Source organism: Zophobas morio, unplaced genomic scaffold, assembly GCF_036711695.1.
Source record: "Zophobas morio isolate AGI-343-1 ecotype UQ-CSIRO unplaced genomic scaffold, CSIRO_AGI_Zmor_V1 ptg000023l, whole genome shotgun sequence".
NCBI classification, from domain to species: domain Eukaryota; kingdom Metazoa; phylum Arthropoda; class Insecta; order Coleoptera; family Tenebrionidae; genus Zophobas; species Zophobas morio.
Genome location: NW_026972128.1, coordinates 8,914,898 through 8,934,551, shown reverse-complemented (window position 1 = coordinate 8,934,551; position 19,654 = coordinate 8,914,898). Strand labels below are relative to the sequence as shown.

Sequence of the window (19,654 nt, the reverse complement as noted above, 5' to 3'; positions counted from 1 at the left end):
AAACTTTTGAGCTGACGTCATCAAGTTTTTGGAGGGGATAAGCAAATATTTTTTGACTAAAGATTTATGATGCTCTTTATAGCCTTAAAACATCTGCAACATTTCAAAGCATTCTGGTTAGAAAATAAAAAATTAAATTTCAAAATGTTGTTTTATAATTTTGATTTTTTTTCCAAAAATCTGGACGTTTCGGGTGAAAAGTCGATTCAGAGTTGTAAACTACATGTGTAGGACTATGTTCTTTTATACAATTGAAAACCCATTTACTATGTACAATTTTGAAGTGACGTCATCGCATTAGTGGTGGGGATGATTAGACAAATTTTGGTTAGCGTTTTACCATCTACATGATATTCTTAATATAAGTACAAAATTTCACAACAATCGGTCGAGTACTTTCGGAGATTATCTGTCTAATAAAAATCCGGGACAACAGACGGACAGACGGACAGACGGACGGACAGACGGACAGACGGACAGACGGACAGACAGACGGAAATGGGAGACCTATTTCTTCGTCTTCTAGGGGTCATGAAAGATCGAGAAAACGTAAAAGTAGAGAGTCGGCCGACGGACTCGATTACAATACTTCCTTTGCTTGCGCTCGGGAAGTAAAAAGATGTGTTGAAAATTTTGTTGCTACACTTTCTACGAAAATTTATGAACCAGCTTCCATTTATATTCATGGAAAGGTTTTATCCTCCACAAAGAGATTTAAATTCCTCCGTACACATACATAACATACGTACTGGTAAGCTGTTTTCGAGCAAACTTTTAGTATTGAATATCGTGGGGATACAGGGTCACATATAATCACTACATCTGTTACCAAACTGTCATAAAGCAAATAAAACTGGATTTAGATTACATGATTTTTTCGTACTACAGTAAATATTTGGCTAAGCAGGATGTGTTAGTATTACGAGATCTTCGATATCCTATAGAATACACAAACAGAACTTGTTTCTTTTCATATATACAGGGTGTTTCCATTGCAAATGTTAAAAATAATCTTTCTAATTGTACAAACTTACCGTATTGCCAGTCGAACGCAAAATTGAAGTAAGTCCCTACGGAATGAAGATCCATACTTGCAATCAGCAACAAATATAACCCCATACAAAAGTCTGCAAACGCGAGATTACATATTAAAAATTTACTGACAGTCAGTTCGCCACCACTAAACAACACAACCACTATCACTGTTAGATTTCCAACAACCGCCAACACTACGACGAACCACACTGATATTCTGAGCCACGAGAAACCCATTATGTCTTCACAAGGGTTAAGAGCATTGGCTTCAGGATAACACTTCACAGAAGGTGTTCTGGAATAGAACAAAAGTTGACTTAAATTCTTTGAGATGGTTAACTCATCACCTGATCGCCAAATTTCCACAAACCGCAACTACACTCTGTCGGCCTGTCATTTCTGCAGATTTAGCATGAAAAGTCCCAAAGTCCTCGTCAACTTCCATCGGTCTCGCCTCTTCATGTTGAATTGTTTTTCCTCGCAAGGGGTTTAAGTGCGAGTGGTCAGTCCTATTTGGATGACCTTTAAAGTGCTCTAAATTTGGAGTCCAGTCCTTGGGCGGAGACGGCACCCGTTCAATGTTTTCATAGCCCAAGCCACTCCTTGGAGAAAATTAAAGATTTAATACAACTTGGAAGCTTTCTCCTTGTCCAAGACTTACGACTCGGAATCGTAGTCCTCGTGAAACCACCTCTTTCTCCGTTTGTGCTCGGTAGTCTGCCCCGTGTCAACTGCAAACGTGCCATCCTGACACATTTTTTTAATTTTCTCTTGATATTGGGCATGCCGCTGCGGGTCATGTTGTTCGGGATATTTGAACGCACAACAATGGAAAGGATGCGTCAGTCTTGCCACCTTTAAGTGCTGAATAGAATCAAAGCGGAGATTAATGATTAAAGAACCTGGTTGCTTCACAACATTACCATTACCTCTAGATCGTAGATGCTGGGAATTACTTTCATTGAAGGGGTATCTTCGATGCGAAGAGTTTCAAGCTCTCCCAATCCGACGATTGGAAGCTTTTCGATTGAGGTACCAGATAAGTCTCTACAATCAAGAAACTGCTGCGGTTTAAAAATGATAAGTGTATGTGGTGGATTAATCGATTTGGGAACCCTCTCCTTGAATTCGTATTAGAGATGTTTCCCTACATTTTATCTTCGTTGTGAAGTCTAGACTTAATGCGAGCATTTTAGGAAATGAGAAAATAAAACTCAAGTTTCGCCAAAGTAAGTACGTAATATAAAACTTAATCAGCGTACTAGATATTTTTTTATAACTAAACTGAGCTAAGGAGGAAGAAAGTTCCCAAACACTTGCGAAACAACAAAGTTTACTTACAATTCTCTCAAACTTTGCAGTCCTTTGAAACCATTGGATTCTATTTTTGTCAGTCTTTTATTGCCTCTCAAGTTTCTACGGGAAAAATGATTTATAAATACATTACGGCGCTGACTTCCGTCACATAATATCTTGTTTGTAAGTAAATTAAGTTAGTAATTTAACATTTTATTTTTTCTTGAGAAGCTATTATGTTCAATTTCCTCATTTAGGAAATTTATTATATTGCTGTTGTAAAACCAGGATAAACCTGTAACTCAATACTTGAAAATTTTGTTTTAACCTACTGAATTTAAAAAGTACACCGGAAATCAGGTGGTCTACATTTTGTGTTCGTGAAATATAATTAAGCCCACAATTTATAAGCACAGTAGCGATGATATAACTAAGCGCACAGAGCGTGGATACGTGGAAGGTACTTTTTATACGTAATAAGTATAGATTAAGATGTTTGGCAAATGGCGCTACGGTTCGATCTCATCTCTAATGAAATTCTGACTGAGTCTATTAAAGCTTTTATGTTTATTTGTATGGTTCAATTTACGATTAGTCTGCAGCATCATAGATTAGATACACTTGTGTGAGACGGCTTTTAGAAAAATTTCTAAAGCCTAATGTTGATATACATATGCATGTTTCTTGTACAACAGACAGTTTATATGTGCTAAAGTTATACGATTTATTGTGTGTTTTATTATCATGTATCAAACCGGATTAACTATCAAATACATTATTATACTTTATTTGCACATAAAATCATTTGTGGAATGAATTCACATGCATACAGTGTGTATTTTATCAAAATTATTAATGCAAAAAACGCAGGTTTTTGCAGCTCAATATGTACAGCATGTCTAAAGGCGGAAAAATAAATAACAAAATAAATTCCAGAGCCACTCTTAGATCCAGAACCATTTATGGACATGTTGTGTACCTTTATAAATACCGGGTGTCTGGAAAATGGCGGATTCACTACGCTCTTGACAATCAACTGGTTAAGCAGTTAAAAATGACTGACGTATCAAAAATTGTCAAAGTTTTCAAAACCCTACGTTTAAAATGTTTTAAGTCCCCTGTGTTTTATTTTGAGATAAATTTAAAGGAATCTGGTGTTATGTTGGTGGATGAACTTGAAAAAATCTTTTGAGCTTTTGGTGTTTTACTTTTTATGAATTTGAAACAGTCTTGAGTGCCGCAATGTTCTTTTTTTAATTAGGGAGATTCTTGGGCACCCATGGTGTGTTATTTTGGGGGTCCACGGAGATTTTTTTGTCAATTATTTAAAACAATGTTGGGGGACTTCGGTATTCTATTTTTGAAAAAATCTGATATGACTTGTTTTTGAGTTAATTTTGGGACCCAGTTTTTGTTTTTTTGAAAAATTTTTAATTTTGCAATTTTATCATTTTCTGGTATCACAATTTTTTTATTTATTCAGATTGTTTCATTTTTCAATGTTTCGGCTTTATGATTATTTTGTTTCCAACTTTAATTTTTTCAATTTTGCAAAATCTTTACTACAAATTTTCCAATTTTTCGTTTCTTCAGTTTTCATTTTTCGATTCTTCAGTTTCTCAATTTTTAATTTTTCGATTTTTCAATTTCTTGTTTTCTCAATTTTTCAATTTCTTGGTTTTTATTTTTCATTTTCCCGTTTTATAATTTCCATTAGCTCGATTTTATATCACAATTTTTCGTTTTTCAAATGGTTCAGAAGTTTCAAAGGACTGAAAATTCTATGGATTTTAATTATTCCAAGGATTTCAAAGATCACAAAAATTTTAAATATTCTAAGGGTTCTAAGGATTCAAAGGTTTCAAAGCATTCAAAAGATTCAAAGCATTCCAAGAATTCACGCGAGTTTAATGATCATGATTCTGTGGATTCTAAGAATTCGAAGGCTTCCAGTGATTCCAAAATTGCAAAGATTCAACGACTCAAATTATTGGAAGGATTCGAAAGAATCATAGAATTCAAAAGATTCTAAAGACAATGAGGATACGAGGATTGCAAGGAGTCAAAGGATTTCAAGGATTAGAAGGATTTCAAGGATTAGAAGGATTCCCAGGATTCGAAGGATTAAATTCTGAGGATTAAAAGAATTCCAAGGATTTGAACGATACGAAGTATTCTAAAGATTTTAAAAATTCAAAGAATTCTAAAAAATTCCGTGGATTCCAAGGATTCTACAGATTTTGAACAATCCAAAGGTTTGAAAGTTTTTAAAGATTCTAAGAATTTAAAAAATTCAAGATTCCAAGCATCCAAATGATTAAAAGGATTCAAAACATTTCCAAGAATTCAAAGAATTCATAGCAGTCAAAAGAGTGAGTGGATTCAAAGGAATTTAAAAATTATGAAGATTTTGAGGATTGTGATGATTCTAAGGATTGGAAGAATTCCAAGGATTCCAAGGATTAAATTCCAATTCCGAATGTTCTAAAGATTCCTAGGATCGACGGGTTCCAAGGATTCCAAGGATTATACAGATTTTAAAAACCTAAGGATTCTAAAGATTCCAATAGTATTAAGGACTACATTTCAAAAATTTCAAAGATTCGAAGGATACCAAGAATTCCAAGTACATATTCCGAAGATTCCAAGGATTCCAGAAATTCTAAAGAATCTAAAGATGCTAAAGATTGAAAGAATTTAAAAGATTCAAAGAAATTAAAAAAATTCAAAATTAGGAAGATGATTAAGATTCTTTTTCTACGAATTCGAAGGCTTGAAAGGATTGCAGGAACGGTGAGGATTTTAAGGATTTCAAAGATTCCGAAAATTTCAAAAATTCTAAAAATCTATGGATTCTGAAGATTATAAGGGTTCACAATATTCAAAGGATTCAAAACATTCCAAGGGTTATGAAGATTCTGACGATTTTAAAAATTTGAAGAAGAATTCAAAGGATTACGAAAATTCCAAGAATTCGCTTTCGAAGGTTCCAAGGATTCCAAAGATTCGAAAGGTTCTAGAGAATCTACAGATTCTTAAACATTCTAAATATTGTGACTATTCAAAAGATTCATAGGATTGAAAGCAGCCAAAGTATTCTAATAAATATTAGGAAAATTCTGAGGATTTTAAGGATTTGACGTATTCGAAATGACGTATCTTCTAAGAAATTTTATTAAATTATTATAAGAAAAGACACTGGAGGCTCCAAAGTACTTTCAAATTCTTTCCAAACTGGAACATCTATAACCTCAGGATTATTTTAAATTTTTCAAAAAAAGGAGGGTCCCAAAATTAACTCAAAAACAAGTGAGGTCAGAATTTTCCAAAAATAGAACACCGAAGTCCCCCAAAACTGTTTTAAATAATTATTTACAAAAAAAATCTCCATGGGCTCCCAAAATAATACACCATGGGTACCCAAGAGTCTCCCGAATTAAAAAGAAAAACATTGCGGGACTCAAGACTTTTTCAAATTTATAAAAAGTTAAACACTAAAAGCTCAAAAGCTTTTTTCAAGTTCATTCAGCAACAAAAAAAATATGATTTCTTTAAATTTATCCGAAAATAAAATACCAAGGGACCTAAAATTAACTGCGAACATTTTGTAGGATTTTGAAAAGTTTGAAAATTTTTGATACGTCAAACTTTTTTAACTGCTTACTCGAGTTTTGCTGATTTGTACCTTCGCTTTATATCAGGTAAACATTGTTGTCAAATGGAATTTTATCAAATTGTTACAAAAACAACACAACCATATCTTTGTATATTCTAACTGAAATGGTAATTAAACATGGTCATGGGCGAGAGAAATGTTAACTACAAGTTTTATTACTAGTTATTGTGATAATGAATGTGTTGTTTAGTTGTTAAACGTAGCCAAAGAACCAATTTTAAAATCATTATAACTCCACTAAAATGTGAGAAGGAATTTTTTACTGGTTTTGCCAAACTCACCAGTTGATTGTTAAGAGCATAGCGGAGAGTTAACCCGCCATTTTCCAGACAACCGGTATAATTATTCGGGGATTAATTATTTAGGCAGTTTTTTTAAACATCTGGGCGGTTACACTGAACAGTTAATAATTTACATGGACAGTATTAAATTTTTTAGGCAGTAATTAAATAAATGTGGCAGTAAAACTTGGCCAGTATTATAATAGAATTTGATCAGTTATTTAATCCTACATGGGCAGTGCAATTATTATTTGAGTGGTAAAATGAATTTGAATGGGCAGTTAAATAAGAAAATATAAGTAAAAGTAAAAGTTAAATTTTATGTTAGGATAGGCGAAGCTTACGCGACAGTTGATTAGTTTCGTTCATTAGTGCAGTTCAGAGCATCGATTTAACGTACATTTGTGTTATTTTTAACTTCTGATCGCCAGTATTATGGAGAAAAACACTCATAGCGAGTACACTGCTTCCCTCAATAGTTGTAACGGGCGGAACCTGATTTGTTAACTGCTTGCGTGTAACTGCCCATTTATTTATTCTACCACCCAACTAGATTTTCACGCATTCAAGTATTTATTGAGGTAGGTACTCATTTCAACATGTGTGTCTCCCCGTTTTTATTTTTTTGCTGCTCAGATTTTACCGCTCAATATGTTATTGAACATACAATTTGTATTTTTAATCTCGCCCAATCTGTAATATATTACTGACCGTTTAAATGATGACGAGCCTAATTATTCTTAGCAGTTAACATAAAATAATGAAAGGAGTAAATAACTAAATAATGTCTACATCGCTTCTGCACGCTTCTTATGCTACAGGAGTGTTCAGCCTAATTTATCCAACATGAAGAAAAAAAATTTTGTCTAAAAACTAAAAGCATTTCTATTTCTAACCAAGTTCAAAATTATTCGTGTGTTTACACTGGATAACAATCGACCAGAAAATTTCTTGCCTCAGTTATCAATTTCAGTATGTTAAAAAATCCGATTTCGTATCATTTACAGCGAGGAAACCAGAGAATCTCAAAGAGATCAAAGAAGTCTCATACAAAAATTGCCTCAATAAAAATCCGTCTTTTGAATCATTAATCGCCCTTCTGAAATAATTTCGTTTAATAAAACCATTGCGCTCTGAAAAAGTGTAAAAAGCGATTGCAAGCGTAAGAACTTTAAACGGCTAACTTACAGCCCGGACTTAAACTATGGCTAAACTTTCTCGCACCGGAAATTAAGTTCTACTCGAAGAAGCGAAATTATTTTTAAAAGTTAAACATACCCTTTAAATTTTAAGATGTTTACATTTCTCACTTCATGAAAAAAATCAAATAAGAAATTTTCTTTAGAAAAAGATACCGTTGCCGGGGAAGGGAGTTTTAAGTGACATAAAGCGGTAGCTACATAATGATTTACACTCGCTGAAATGCGGAGCGTTGCATCAAAGAAGATTGTATTCTAGCGTTCCTAATATTTCAGGTGAATTGTATGGGGGTTTTGTAACTACTGATGTTTTCGAGTGAAAAGGCGGTCGGTTGTGCAACTCTACATTTATGACACCCGTCATAATTTAAGTGTCTCTTCGAGTTCAAGAAATTTTTATTCGGTTGGTTGCGTTGCTGGAATTGTCAAACGGGGGCATCCTTTTATATCCTGCAACGAGAAATACTGAAGTGTGAATGTGGAAACTAAAGCACCGTGTTTTGTTGTGTTCTGAAATAACAAAATAAAAAGAGACGTACCTAAACAGCAAAGTATAAAACGTTTAATATTTTTTTTACGTAACTGTTACAAGATATTAAATGATGATGTTAACAATTTGCATGGTTTGATTTGACTTATTTCTCTTGCCTCTCTTTCACGTTACTAAAGTGAGCATCTAAAGATGGATCTATCTACTCTATAGAACTCATTAGTGTGACTGATGGATGAATATTAGCTGCTTTTCCAAAAATTGCATGGCAAAATGTGTTTACCAGAGATTAATTAAAATGATAGATTGCTTGTCGGAATGTATATTTTGTCAGTTACTTAATAGTAACGTATGAGATTTAATAATACGATAAAAAAAATATTTTTTCTCTGGAAAATCTTATTACCTAAATTTTTTGTTTTAAAATATAACGACTTACAAACTTGGCTTGAATATACGAGGGTATTTTTGTGCATTTAATAAGGGGATTATAAACAAACAGGTATATGACTGTGGTTTTTTGTTTGTTTTCTTTTAAATGGCATCCTGTAAAAGCTTTTCCAATAGAATGGGCTGAAGTAAGGTTAATGCTTGCAGTTTCTACTTTTTTTTTTGTAAATATAAGTTTGTAATCGAAAACGAGTAGTATATTCGCTCACTTCGTGATAAACACATAATTATTTTTCTTGTTGGAGGTACGAGTGAACGAAAAATGATTGATTTCTGCAGATATAATTTATTAATTTTGAGAAATATCTGAGAATTCTAACTTTGTTTCGTGTTTCAAGAGGCCAGCTGAACGTAATTCGTTTGTTGTGTTTTAAGCGTATTACACAATTTAATTTGTCTTTCAATTTAAAGGAAAATTACTTTGAATAAAATAGACAGAATAACGAGAAAAGTCAGATAACAAAGGCATCTTACGACAATATCGTTAACCATGAAATTGTTTCGCATATGGCACCAAAAGGGCTGTAAATTATTCCTCAATGTATAAAAAATAAATTAAGAACACATGTAGTTCTTTCGAGCGTAAGATACTGTGAATCTTTTTAGAAAGAGTCATTTGGAAAAGGTAATAAGCGTTTATGTAATCCTTTTTGAAACAAAAATCTATCTAATTTATTTTCAACTTAAGCGCTTTATAACAACCGACTAACTTTTAAATTGTTAACATCTCTTAATTACTTCGGACTACACAAGTTTCCAGAAAATGTAATTAAGTTCTATAAACAAGAGGAAAAGAGAATATATTTTTCGACGTGATTATTACTTTCGTACATTTTTTATGGAGTTTGGTAAGTGGTGTAATTATGATTAAATTCGCTGATTTACTGTTAATCGGACTTAAGTACTCTTTCCTGGATGGAATTTTTGTATAGCATACAGTTTCCACCTGACAGCGGAGATTGCCCTCTCCATGTTTTAAATTTAAATAAAACCCTACGTAAAATAAAAGTATTGATTATTTTCTGTTGAGTGCAGTTTGTAGGTTTAATTGTAATTACCTTTGATAAGAAATTAAAAAGCACGAATTAAAAAACGATGGCGCTATAAAAAAAAAAATTGGTCGAAGGTTATTTAGACAGAACTTCCCTTACCTCTGAAGTAGCAACCAACAATCAATTACTTATTCGAGTTATTATAAAAATTTGTTGTGGTTTTTGTTTTCTGATTCAACCTTCTTGACTTGATTTTTTTCAATTTTTCAGCTTTTATTTTTTCGATTTTTCACTTCTTCAGTTTTTTGATTTGCAATTCTTCGTTTCATTTTTTTATTTTCTCTATTATGTCAGTTTTTCCGTTTTTCAATGTTCTGATTTTATAATTTTTCTTTTCTTTAAAGTGTTTTTTTTTAATTTCGCGATTGCCATTTTTCGGTTTTCAATTTTTCGGTTTTTCAATTTTAAGTTTTTTTAATTTTTCGATTTTTCAACTTTTAAACTTTTAAATTTTTTATTTTTTCGTTTTTCAATTTTAGGTTTTTCAGTTTCTCGATTTTTCAGTTTTTCTTTTCTTCAACTTTTGATTTGAAATATTTCTAGATTTCATTTTAGATATGTAATAATAATTATAATAAAAAAATCACTTCTTCAATTTTACGATTTTAGAATTTTTTCGTTTTCACTTATTAAAATTTAGAATTTTCCATTTATTCGATTTTCAAAATTTTTTGGTGTTTCTGTTACAGTTTTTCCACTTTACAATTTTGACGATATTATAATTTTTCGATTTTTAGTTTTTCAGTATTTGAATTTTGCATTTCTTTAGTTTATCGATTTAAAATTTTTCAATTTTCTAATTTCTCGTTTTTTCAGTTTTTCGATTTTTCAAATTTTTGAATTCTTAAGTTTAAATTTTTCAGATTTTCAGGTGTCCAATTTCTAAATTTGCAATTTTTCGTTTCGGTTTTTTATTTTCTTTATTTTTTCAATTATTCGATTTCATAATTTTTTTGTTGATTCAGTTTTTAATTTTTCGGTTTTTTGAGTCTTAAAGTTTTCATTGCATCAAATTTTCGATTTGAATTTTTTCGTTCCGGTTTTTTAATTTTTATATTACAATTTATTACAATTCTTCAGTGTTCTGTTTTTATAATTTTTTGTTTTTTCTGTTTCATTTCAATTTTTCCAATTTTGTTTTGTTTCTTCAATTTTACGATATGCAACTCTTCAAGTTTTCATTTTAAAATTTTTCCGGACTATTGGATGTTTCAGTTTTTAGATTTTGCAATTTTTCGATTTTTCAATTTTTCATATCTTCAATTTTGTTCTGATTTTATAATTTTTCTTTTTTTAATATGAAATTTTTAAATTTTTTAGTTTTTCATTTTTTCAGTTTTATTAGATTTTTCAGTTTCATGATTTTCCAATTTTTCATTTCTCCAATTTTTGATTTGGAATATTTCTAGTTTTCATTTTGAAATATGTAATAATAATTTTAAAAATATTTCAATTTCTTAATTTTTTGATTTCAGAATGTTTGCATTTTTCAATTATTGGATTTTAAAACTTTTTCATTTACTCGATTTTTCAGTCTCGATATTTGGTTTTTCAATTTTTCGATGTTTCAGTGTTAGAGTTTTTCGACTTAACAGTTTTGACGATTATACATATAATTTTTCGATTCATTAATTTTTTTCGATTTTTAAATTTCTCAATTTTTAGTTTATCAACATTTCAATTCTTGATTGCAATTCTTAGAGTTTTTATTTTTAAATTTTTCAGTTTTCCGATTTTCCAACTTTTCTGTGTCAGTTTTTAGTATTTCAATTTTTCGACTTGGAGTTTCACGAGTTTTCAATTTTTAATTTTTCAACTTTTCACTTCTTCAATTTTTCGATTTGCAATTTTTCATATCGATTTTTATTTTCTTTATTTTTCCAGTTTTTCAATATTCTGATTTTATAATTTTTCTTTTTTCAATTTAAGATCTTTCAGTTTCTCGATGTTTCAATTTTTCGTTTCTTCAATTTTTGATTTCCTATTTTTCTAGTTTTCATTTTATATTTATAATAATAATAATTAAAAAAAAACTATTTCAAACTGACAATTGTAGAATTTTTCTATTTTCAATTATTGGATTTTAAAAATGTTTCATTTATTCGATTTTTCAATTTTTCGATTTTTTATTTTTGAATTTCTCGATATTTAATTTTTCAAGTTTTCAGTCTTTCAATGTTACGTTTTTTCGTCTTTACAATTTTGACGGTTCTATAATTTGTCGATTTTACAATCTTTGGTTTTTCGAACTTTTCTATTCGATTCGTTTTTTTTTTCTTTCCAATATTTCGATTCATTAATTTCTTTCAAGTTCAATTTTTAAGTTTCTCGATTTTTTTTTCAGTATTTCGTTTTTTACTGCTTCGATTTGAAAATTTTCGATTTTCCATTTTTTCGATTTTGCAATTTCTCGTTTTTTCAGTTTTCCGATTTTTCAGTTTTTGGATTTGTCAACTTTTCGAAATTAAAAAAATAGCAAAACTGCAAAATTGTAAAACTGAAAAATCAAAAATGTAAAAACGAAAAATTATAAAATGAAAATTAAAAACTGAGAATCTTAAAACTCGAAAAAGTGTAAAATCAAAAAAGCCAAGTATTATAAAATCGAAATATTATACATTAATAAAGAAATCGGAAAATCGGATAATTACAAAATTCAAAAATTTGCAAAATTGGGAAATTGAAAAATTGGAAAATTGAGGAATTGAAATTTTGAAACATTGAATAAGCGAACAATAATTATAACATGGAAACAAACATTGAGAAAATAAAGGAAATAAAAAAAAACAAAAATTGTGATAAAATATAGAAAGTGAAAATTAAAAGAATTGCAAAATGAAAATAAAAATCAAGAATTTGAAAAACCGGGGAAACGAAAATTTGAAAAGTTAAAAAATTAAAAATTGAGAAACTGGAAAATTGAAAAATGAAAAACTGTAATATCGAAAAATTGCAAAGCGAAAAATTGATTTTGCACCTTTTAATTTTTTACTTCCCGAGCGTAAGCAAAGGAAGTATTGTAATCGAGTCCGTCGGCCGACTCTCTACTTTTACGTTTTCTCTATCTTTCATGACCCCTAGAAGACGAAGAAATAGGTCTCCCATTTCCGTCTGTCTGTCCGTCTGTCCGTCTGTCCGTCCGTCTGTCCGTCTGTCCGTCTGTTGTCCCGGATTTTTATTAGACAGATAATCTCCGAAAGTACTCGACCGATTGTTGTGAAATTTTGTACTTATATTAAGAATATCATGTAGATGGTAAAACGCTAACCAAAATTTGTCTAATCATCCCCACCACTAATGCGATGACGTCACTTCAAAATTGTACATTGTAAATGGGTTTTCAATTGTATAAAATAACATAGTCCTACACATGTAGTTTACAACTCTGAATCGACTTTTCACCCGAAACGTCCAGATTTTTGGAAAACAAATCAAAATTATAAAACAACATTTTGAAATTTAATTTTTAATCTGCTAACCAGAATGCTTTGAAATGTTGCAGATATTTTAAGGCTATAAAGAGCATCATAAATGTTTAGTCAAAAAATATTTGCTTATCTCCTCCAAAAACTTGATGACGTCAGCTCAAAAGTTTGTGGAATAAATCATATCTAAAATGTACAAAATATGATGAGTCTGTACTTGTCATCTATCACTCCATTCATATTTTTTGGATTTGCAGGGTGACTCAAAAAAATTAATGAATGCGTAAATTTATTTTACTGATTTACTCAGAAACTACAAAACCGAATGCTTTGAAATCGTGCAGATGTTTTAAGGTCATAAAGAGCATAATAAATGTTTAGTCAAAATATATTTGCTTATCCCCTCCAAAAACTTGATGACGTCAGCTCGAAAATTTGCCGAATAAATCATATCTAAAATGTACAAAATATGATCAGTCTGTACTTGTGATCTATCACTCCATTCATATTTTTTGGATTTGCATATACAGGGTGATTCAAGAAAATAAGTGAAAGCGTAAATTTATTTTACTGATTTACTCAGGAACTACAAAACCGAATGCTTCGAAATCTTGAAGATATTTTAAAATTATCATAAGCATGGTAAAATTTGATCAAAATGTATTTGGTCGTCCCCCCTAAAAAATTTATGACGTCACCACAAAATTTTGCTGAATAAATCCTATCTAAAATGTACAAAATATGGTGAGTCTCTTCTTGTTATTTATCATTCCATTCAAATTTTTTCGATTTGCATATACAGGGTGACTCAAAAAAATTAATGAATGCGTAAATTTATTTTATTGATTTAATCAGGAACTACAAAACCGAATGCTTTGAAATCTTGCAGATGTTTTAAGGTTATAAAGAGCATAATAAATTTTTAGTCAAAATATATTTGGTTATCTTCTACAAAAAACTGATGACGTCAGCTCAAAAGTTTGCCGAATAAATCGTATCTAAAATGTACAAAATATGATGGGTCTGTACTTGTGATTTATCATTCCATTCATATTTTTGGATTTGCATATGCAGGGTGACTCAAAAAAATTAATGAAGGCGTGAATTTATTTTATCGATTTAATCAGGAATTACAAAACCGAATGCTTTGAAATCTTGGGAATATTTTAAAGTTATTATAAGCATGGTAAACTTTTGTCCAAAATGTATTTGTTCATCCCTCCTAAAAAAATTGATGACGTCACCCTTAAATGTTGCTGAATAAATCCTATCTAAAATGCAAAAAATATGATGAGTTTGTACTTGTGATTTATCATTCCATTCATATTTTTTAGATTTTCTTAAGAGGTGGTTCAAAAAAATTAATGAAGTCAATTTATTTTATTGATTAAATTAAAGGCAACACTTATTATTAGTATTACACCCCAACTAACCCAATTTGGTAGACACAAAATTTGTTAAAGGAAAAACTCGGTTGAAACATAAGGGTAGCACGCTTATTTACATCGACTTTAACATTACAGACCTGCATTTGTTTTATGCGCTCACTTGGTTCCGCGAATGTGAAATAGACATGTTTCTAATCAACCAATTGTGAATTTCACCGTCAAGAATTAAAATAAAACCCAATGTTTTATATAATAAGCGGAAGTCGAAGCAATAAAACCGATGGTCGTTTTGTTTACAGTTTCTCTGTTTGACTCTCACGTATGCTGTTACGCTTGTCATCTTAAATTAAGAATGTTTATACATAAACGATTTTCAGTTGCCTTTCATATTACTAGACAGCGGATTTTTGTCGGGCTACGTCACGATTATAGGTGGGGACGCGCTGGATCGCCGGGACTGAGTAGCGGGTGATAGATAATCACTGAATTTAATCAGTACTAATTCCATAAATACAGGGTTAGTCACGAGAGAATTACTTCTGAAAATAATTTTTACGCAACCCAAAATACTAATACCTTGTATCACTTGATATTATCTAAATTTAAAATGAAATGCCTAATCCATGATTGCTTTGACTTTGGCAGTGTCACTTTGACGTTAATTAATTTTTAACTTTTTTTTTCACCGTTGACTCGCCTCTAGAGCCCCATTGGATCGACGACATACAGTCAGATCAATCTGGGCTATACTGAAGCCGTAAGTGCTCTACCAATGTTGTTCGCCCTAATGTGCATGTGTTAATTCGCCATCTCTGCGTCACCTAGAGCCTCTTCGAAGTGCAAATCTGCAACCTCTGGACTTCTTCGGCCATCCATTTACAAAAAAGCCGTAGCATCCCCCCAAAATGCCCAACACTTTCAACAGATTAGTAGTTAAATTATTTACTTACTTGTTTGAGTTTGTGTTGTAACCTTTGAATAAAATGCCGTAAAAGGAATTTTTAGAAATAATTTTCTCGTGATTAATCGGTTGTAAAAGATCAAGAGGCACACAAATTTATTAGCGGCGCCGGAGGAGATTTCCGACTGGCTGCGGTACCACCATGGACACTCGCGTAACCTCATTTTCCACAATTGTCAAAATGAGATTGCCAAACTCAAAGCAATCATGGATTAAGCATTTCATTTTAAATTCAGTTAGTATCAAATGGGACATGGTATTCGTATTTTGGGTTGCGTAAAAATAATTTTCAGAAGTAATTCTCTCGTGACTAACCCTGTATAATTAACGATTTATTAATCAAACGGCTAAGTAAATGAGAACGGGAATTAACATCAGAGTGCAACGAAACAGCGTTATTCTAATCTCAAATAAACGAAGTGCAGTCCACAACCGCAATGAATTCGCATCCCGTACGAGCCGTACCGAGTTTGGCCTTGCCTAGCCCGACAGAAATCCGCTCTCTACATATTACACACCGGCGCCGTATACGTGAGTAAATTGTTTCGTTATTTTATTGATTATAAGAAATCAATATTCAAAACGACCCAATTCATTTTCCCGAAAATTTGGGAATACAATAATTTTATTCTTAGTATTACACTACATCTATCCCAACTGATATACGTGTCCTTGCAAAAATGTTGATGACGTCATCACAATTTTTTTTTAAATTCCCACTACAAAAATGTAATGAGAAAAAAAAACACAATAGGCATGCAGTCGTCAAGTTTCCGACAGCGAGGGAAGTACTGTCTAAACTCTTTAGACCAATTTTTCTTAGTATTACACTGCATCTATCCCAACTGATATACGTGTCCTTGCAAAAATGTTGATGACGTCATCGCAATTTTTTTTTAAATTTCCACTACAAAAATGTAATGAGAAAAAAAACACAATAGGCATGCAGTCGTCAAGTTTCCGACAGCGAGGGAAGTACTGTCTAAACTCTTTAGACCAATTTTTTTGTTTTTGATTTTTCAACTACATATATGGAAATATTGCAAAACTGTAAAACTGAAAAAAAAGAAAAAACGAAAAAGTATAAAACAAATACTTTGAAAAATCGAAAAATTGGATCAAGAACTTGAAAAATTGAAGAAACAACAAATTGAAAAATTAAAAAGATTAAACACCGAGAAATTTAAAAATCGAAAAAGTGCAAAATCGAAAAAACGAAATATGTATTGTAAAATCAGAATATTGAAAATTAAAGAAATCGGAACATCAGGAAACTCAAAAATTGCCAAACTGAAAAACTGAATAAACAAAAAACTGTAAAATCGAAAGGAACATTGAAAAACATTAAGGAAATGAAAAAGAAAAACTGGTCGAAAGTTGTTTCGACAGAACTTACCTCGCTCCTGAAATACAATGATATTTTTTTTTGGGTCACCCTGTATAAGCAAATCCAAAAAATATGAATGGAATGATAAATCACAAGAACAAATTCATCATATTCCGTGCATTTTAGATAGGATTTATTCAGCAAAATTTTGGAGTGACGTCATCAATTTTTTAGGGGGGGGGGGGCAAATACATTTTGATCGAAAATTTACCATGCTTCTTTAAAACATCTCCAAGACTCCAAAGCATTCGGTTTTTTGTAGTTCCCGATTAAATCAATAAAGTAAATTTACGCATTCATTAATTTTTTTGAGTCACCCTGTATATGCAAATCCAAAAAATATTAATGGAATGATAAATTACAAGTACATACTCATTATATTTTGTACATTTTTCATAGGATTTATTCGGTAAACTGTTTAGCTGACGTCACCAATTTTTTGGAAGGGATAAGTAAATATATTGTGATTAAAATTTTATCATGCTTATCATAGCTGTAAACCATATGCAAGATTTCAAAGCATTCGGTTTTGTAGATTCCAAATTAAATGTCAAAATGTTATTTCCTAATTTTGATTATGATTTGAACGTTTCGGGTAAAATCTCAATTCGGAGTCATAAACTACATGTGTAAAACTGTATTATTTGATAAAATTTAAAACCCAAGTACTATGTATAATTTTGAAGTAACATCATCACACTAGTGGTGGGGATGATTAGACAAATTTTGGTTTGCGTTTTACCATCTACATGATATACCTAATATAAATATAAAATTTGACAACGATTGGCCCAATATTTTCGGAGATTATCTGTCTAGTAAAAATCCGGGACGGCAGACAGACGGAAACGGGAGACCTATTTCTTCGTCCTCTAGGGGTCATGATAGGTCGAGAAAATGCAAAAGTAGAGAGTCGGCCGACAGACTCGATTACAATACTTCCTTTGCTTACGCTCGAGAAGTAAAAATTGTGATATTAAATCGAGAAAATAGAAAAATTAAAAATTGGAAAACTGAAAAATGGAAAAATTGTAATATCGAAAAATTGCAAATCGAAAAACTGAAGAAACGATAAATTGAAAAATTTGAAAAGTTGAAGTTGAAAAAATGAAAAATTATGGAAACCAAACATTAAAAATAGAAAAATAGAAAAAAAATTAAAAAACGAAAAATTGTGATACCTAAATATTGTAAAAGGCAATAGATCCAGATTTTTCGAAAAATTATAAGATTTGATTTTGCGTTTTCAATTTTTGTTATGATAACGCTTTTAAGTTAAAATAAATGTAAAGACGGGTGCGTGTATGTATATCAATTTGGATAGATGCAGTGTAATAATTTTCTGTATAAGTAATTCTAAAATCGATGAGTGCATTGATAAACCACAATGCATGTCATTATGGAGTCATAATATTTTGCATATTTAAGGAAGGATTTATTCGGCAAAATTTTGAGATGACGTCATCAATTTTTTAGAACGGGATAAACGAATAATTTTTGAATAACGATTTATCATGGTTACGATAATCTTAAAACATTTACAAGATTTCAGGACATTCAGTTTTGCAGTTTCAAAGTTAAATTGTAAAATGATATACAATACAATTTTGATTTTTGTTAGCTGAGCTTGCGCTCAGGCACTAAAAATCACTTAATTAGTAATTTATAAATTACAACCTATATTTTCTGGTATTACCTTATTTACCGTACTTTTTCATTAATATTTGTTCGAATTGTTGTTTAAATCACCATTCATTACACATGTACAGTAAATACTATCGAAACCTTATTTTCGATTCCGAGAATAAAACAAACATATTACACAAACACCTAAATTCTATGCACGTTCCGAATCGGTTATAGTGGTGTTTACCAAACATGAAATTGATTAATCATACCTCATTGAAAACAAACAAGGGACATCAACAACCCATCATATTTCAATTTATATTAATAAAGAAACGACTTTCTTTTGAAGTATCGACGTATGGAACAAAGTCCGTTATAATATAACAAATCTAAATTACTCTCACGAAAACGAAGGAATTTACTTATTAACAGTAAAGAAAGATTCCTCAGAAAATTAAACACCAAAACCGGCGCATCCACCAATTTAATATCTTTGTCGGAAGCAAGAGAGTTTGATAATTTTTTATTATCAATCCTTAACCAATCAGTCTGAAATCAGTCTGAAGTGAGGCAATATTGACTAAATTAATTGCATTGTACGACGTCACTAGCGGCGACAAATAAAAAACTTAATTATGTATACTTACAGTTTGCCTATTTGTGAGCCGTTAAACGCCAAGTCTTCGACAACCGTGATTTCATTGTAATTTAAGGTTCTGAAAACGGCTTGTAACATAAGGCTAATTACACACACCATATACTCACACTTGTTCCGCTATTACTTTTAACGAGTTGCGTGTTAATTTCGTTATTTTATTCAAATCCAAATCACTGAAAGAATAACAAACCAAAATCAACACAAAGGTAAAGTTTGATAATGATAATGAACTTCGTGGGTATGATTTGCGGTTGTGTTTGCTTTCGAGTGAGGTAACTTTGACCCAATATCACAGATGGGAATATTCAAACAAGTCTTGACATAAAACCTGCTTACTCAAAAATTGTGCTCGGGAAATTAAATTATATTTTCATTTGGTAACGAAATTGAAACATGATTGAGTGTAAAAATCCGCGTTTTATCCCCCACTTGCAACGTTGCAAACACGATAGATGATTGAAAGATAATATGAAAAGCTGTACAGAGAAATCGCACCTCTTCAACCATAAAAGACCGAAGATAAACTGAAATATACATCAGAACAAATACAATTTATTTTAAGAATACGGAGCCAGACTGAAAGGAAGGAACAAAAAGAAACGAATGTCACTTGTGAAGTAAAACAAACTTTCAATTGCAGCCCGAGCTGCGAGATTAAGAAGTCAATCTTTTCCTAAACTAACAGAGTTTCATTGTTTGTCTTTTTTCTATGTCTATGGTTCAATCA

The 19,654-nt window shown here is 31.1% G+C and overlaps 1 protein-coding gene across 4 annotated transcripts in view; it reads right to left on the bottom strand.

The window, feature by feature from the left end:
• LOC135134140 (lutropin-choriogonadotropic hormone receptor-like) overlaps positions 1-19,654 on the bottom strand; it is a 45,801-nt gene that overhangs the window by 6,428 nt on the left and 19,719 nt on the right. For all 4 annotated transcript variants that reach the window (XM_064062757.1, XM_064062756.1, XM_064062759.1 and 1 more), the window contains exons 6-12: positions 19,035-19,100; positions 18,917-18,985; positions 2,377-2,451; positions 1,965-2,082; positions 1,697-1,899; positions 1,383-1,637; positions 1,035-1,330 (exon numbers count right to left, since the gene is read on the bottom strand). In XM_064062757.1, coding sequence (XP_063918827.1) covers positions 1,035-1,330; positions 1,383-1,637; positions 1,697-1,899; positions 1,965-2,082; positions 2,377-2,451; positions 18,917-18,985; positions 19,035-19,100 — 1,082 coding nt within the window. The remainder of the gene's footprint in view (positions 1-1,034; positions 1,331-1,382; positions 1,638-1,696; positions 1,900-1,964; positions 2,083-2,376; positions 2,452-18,916; positions 18,986-19,034; positions 19,101-19,654) is intronic.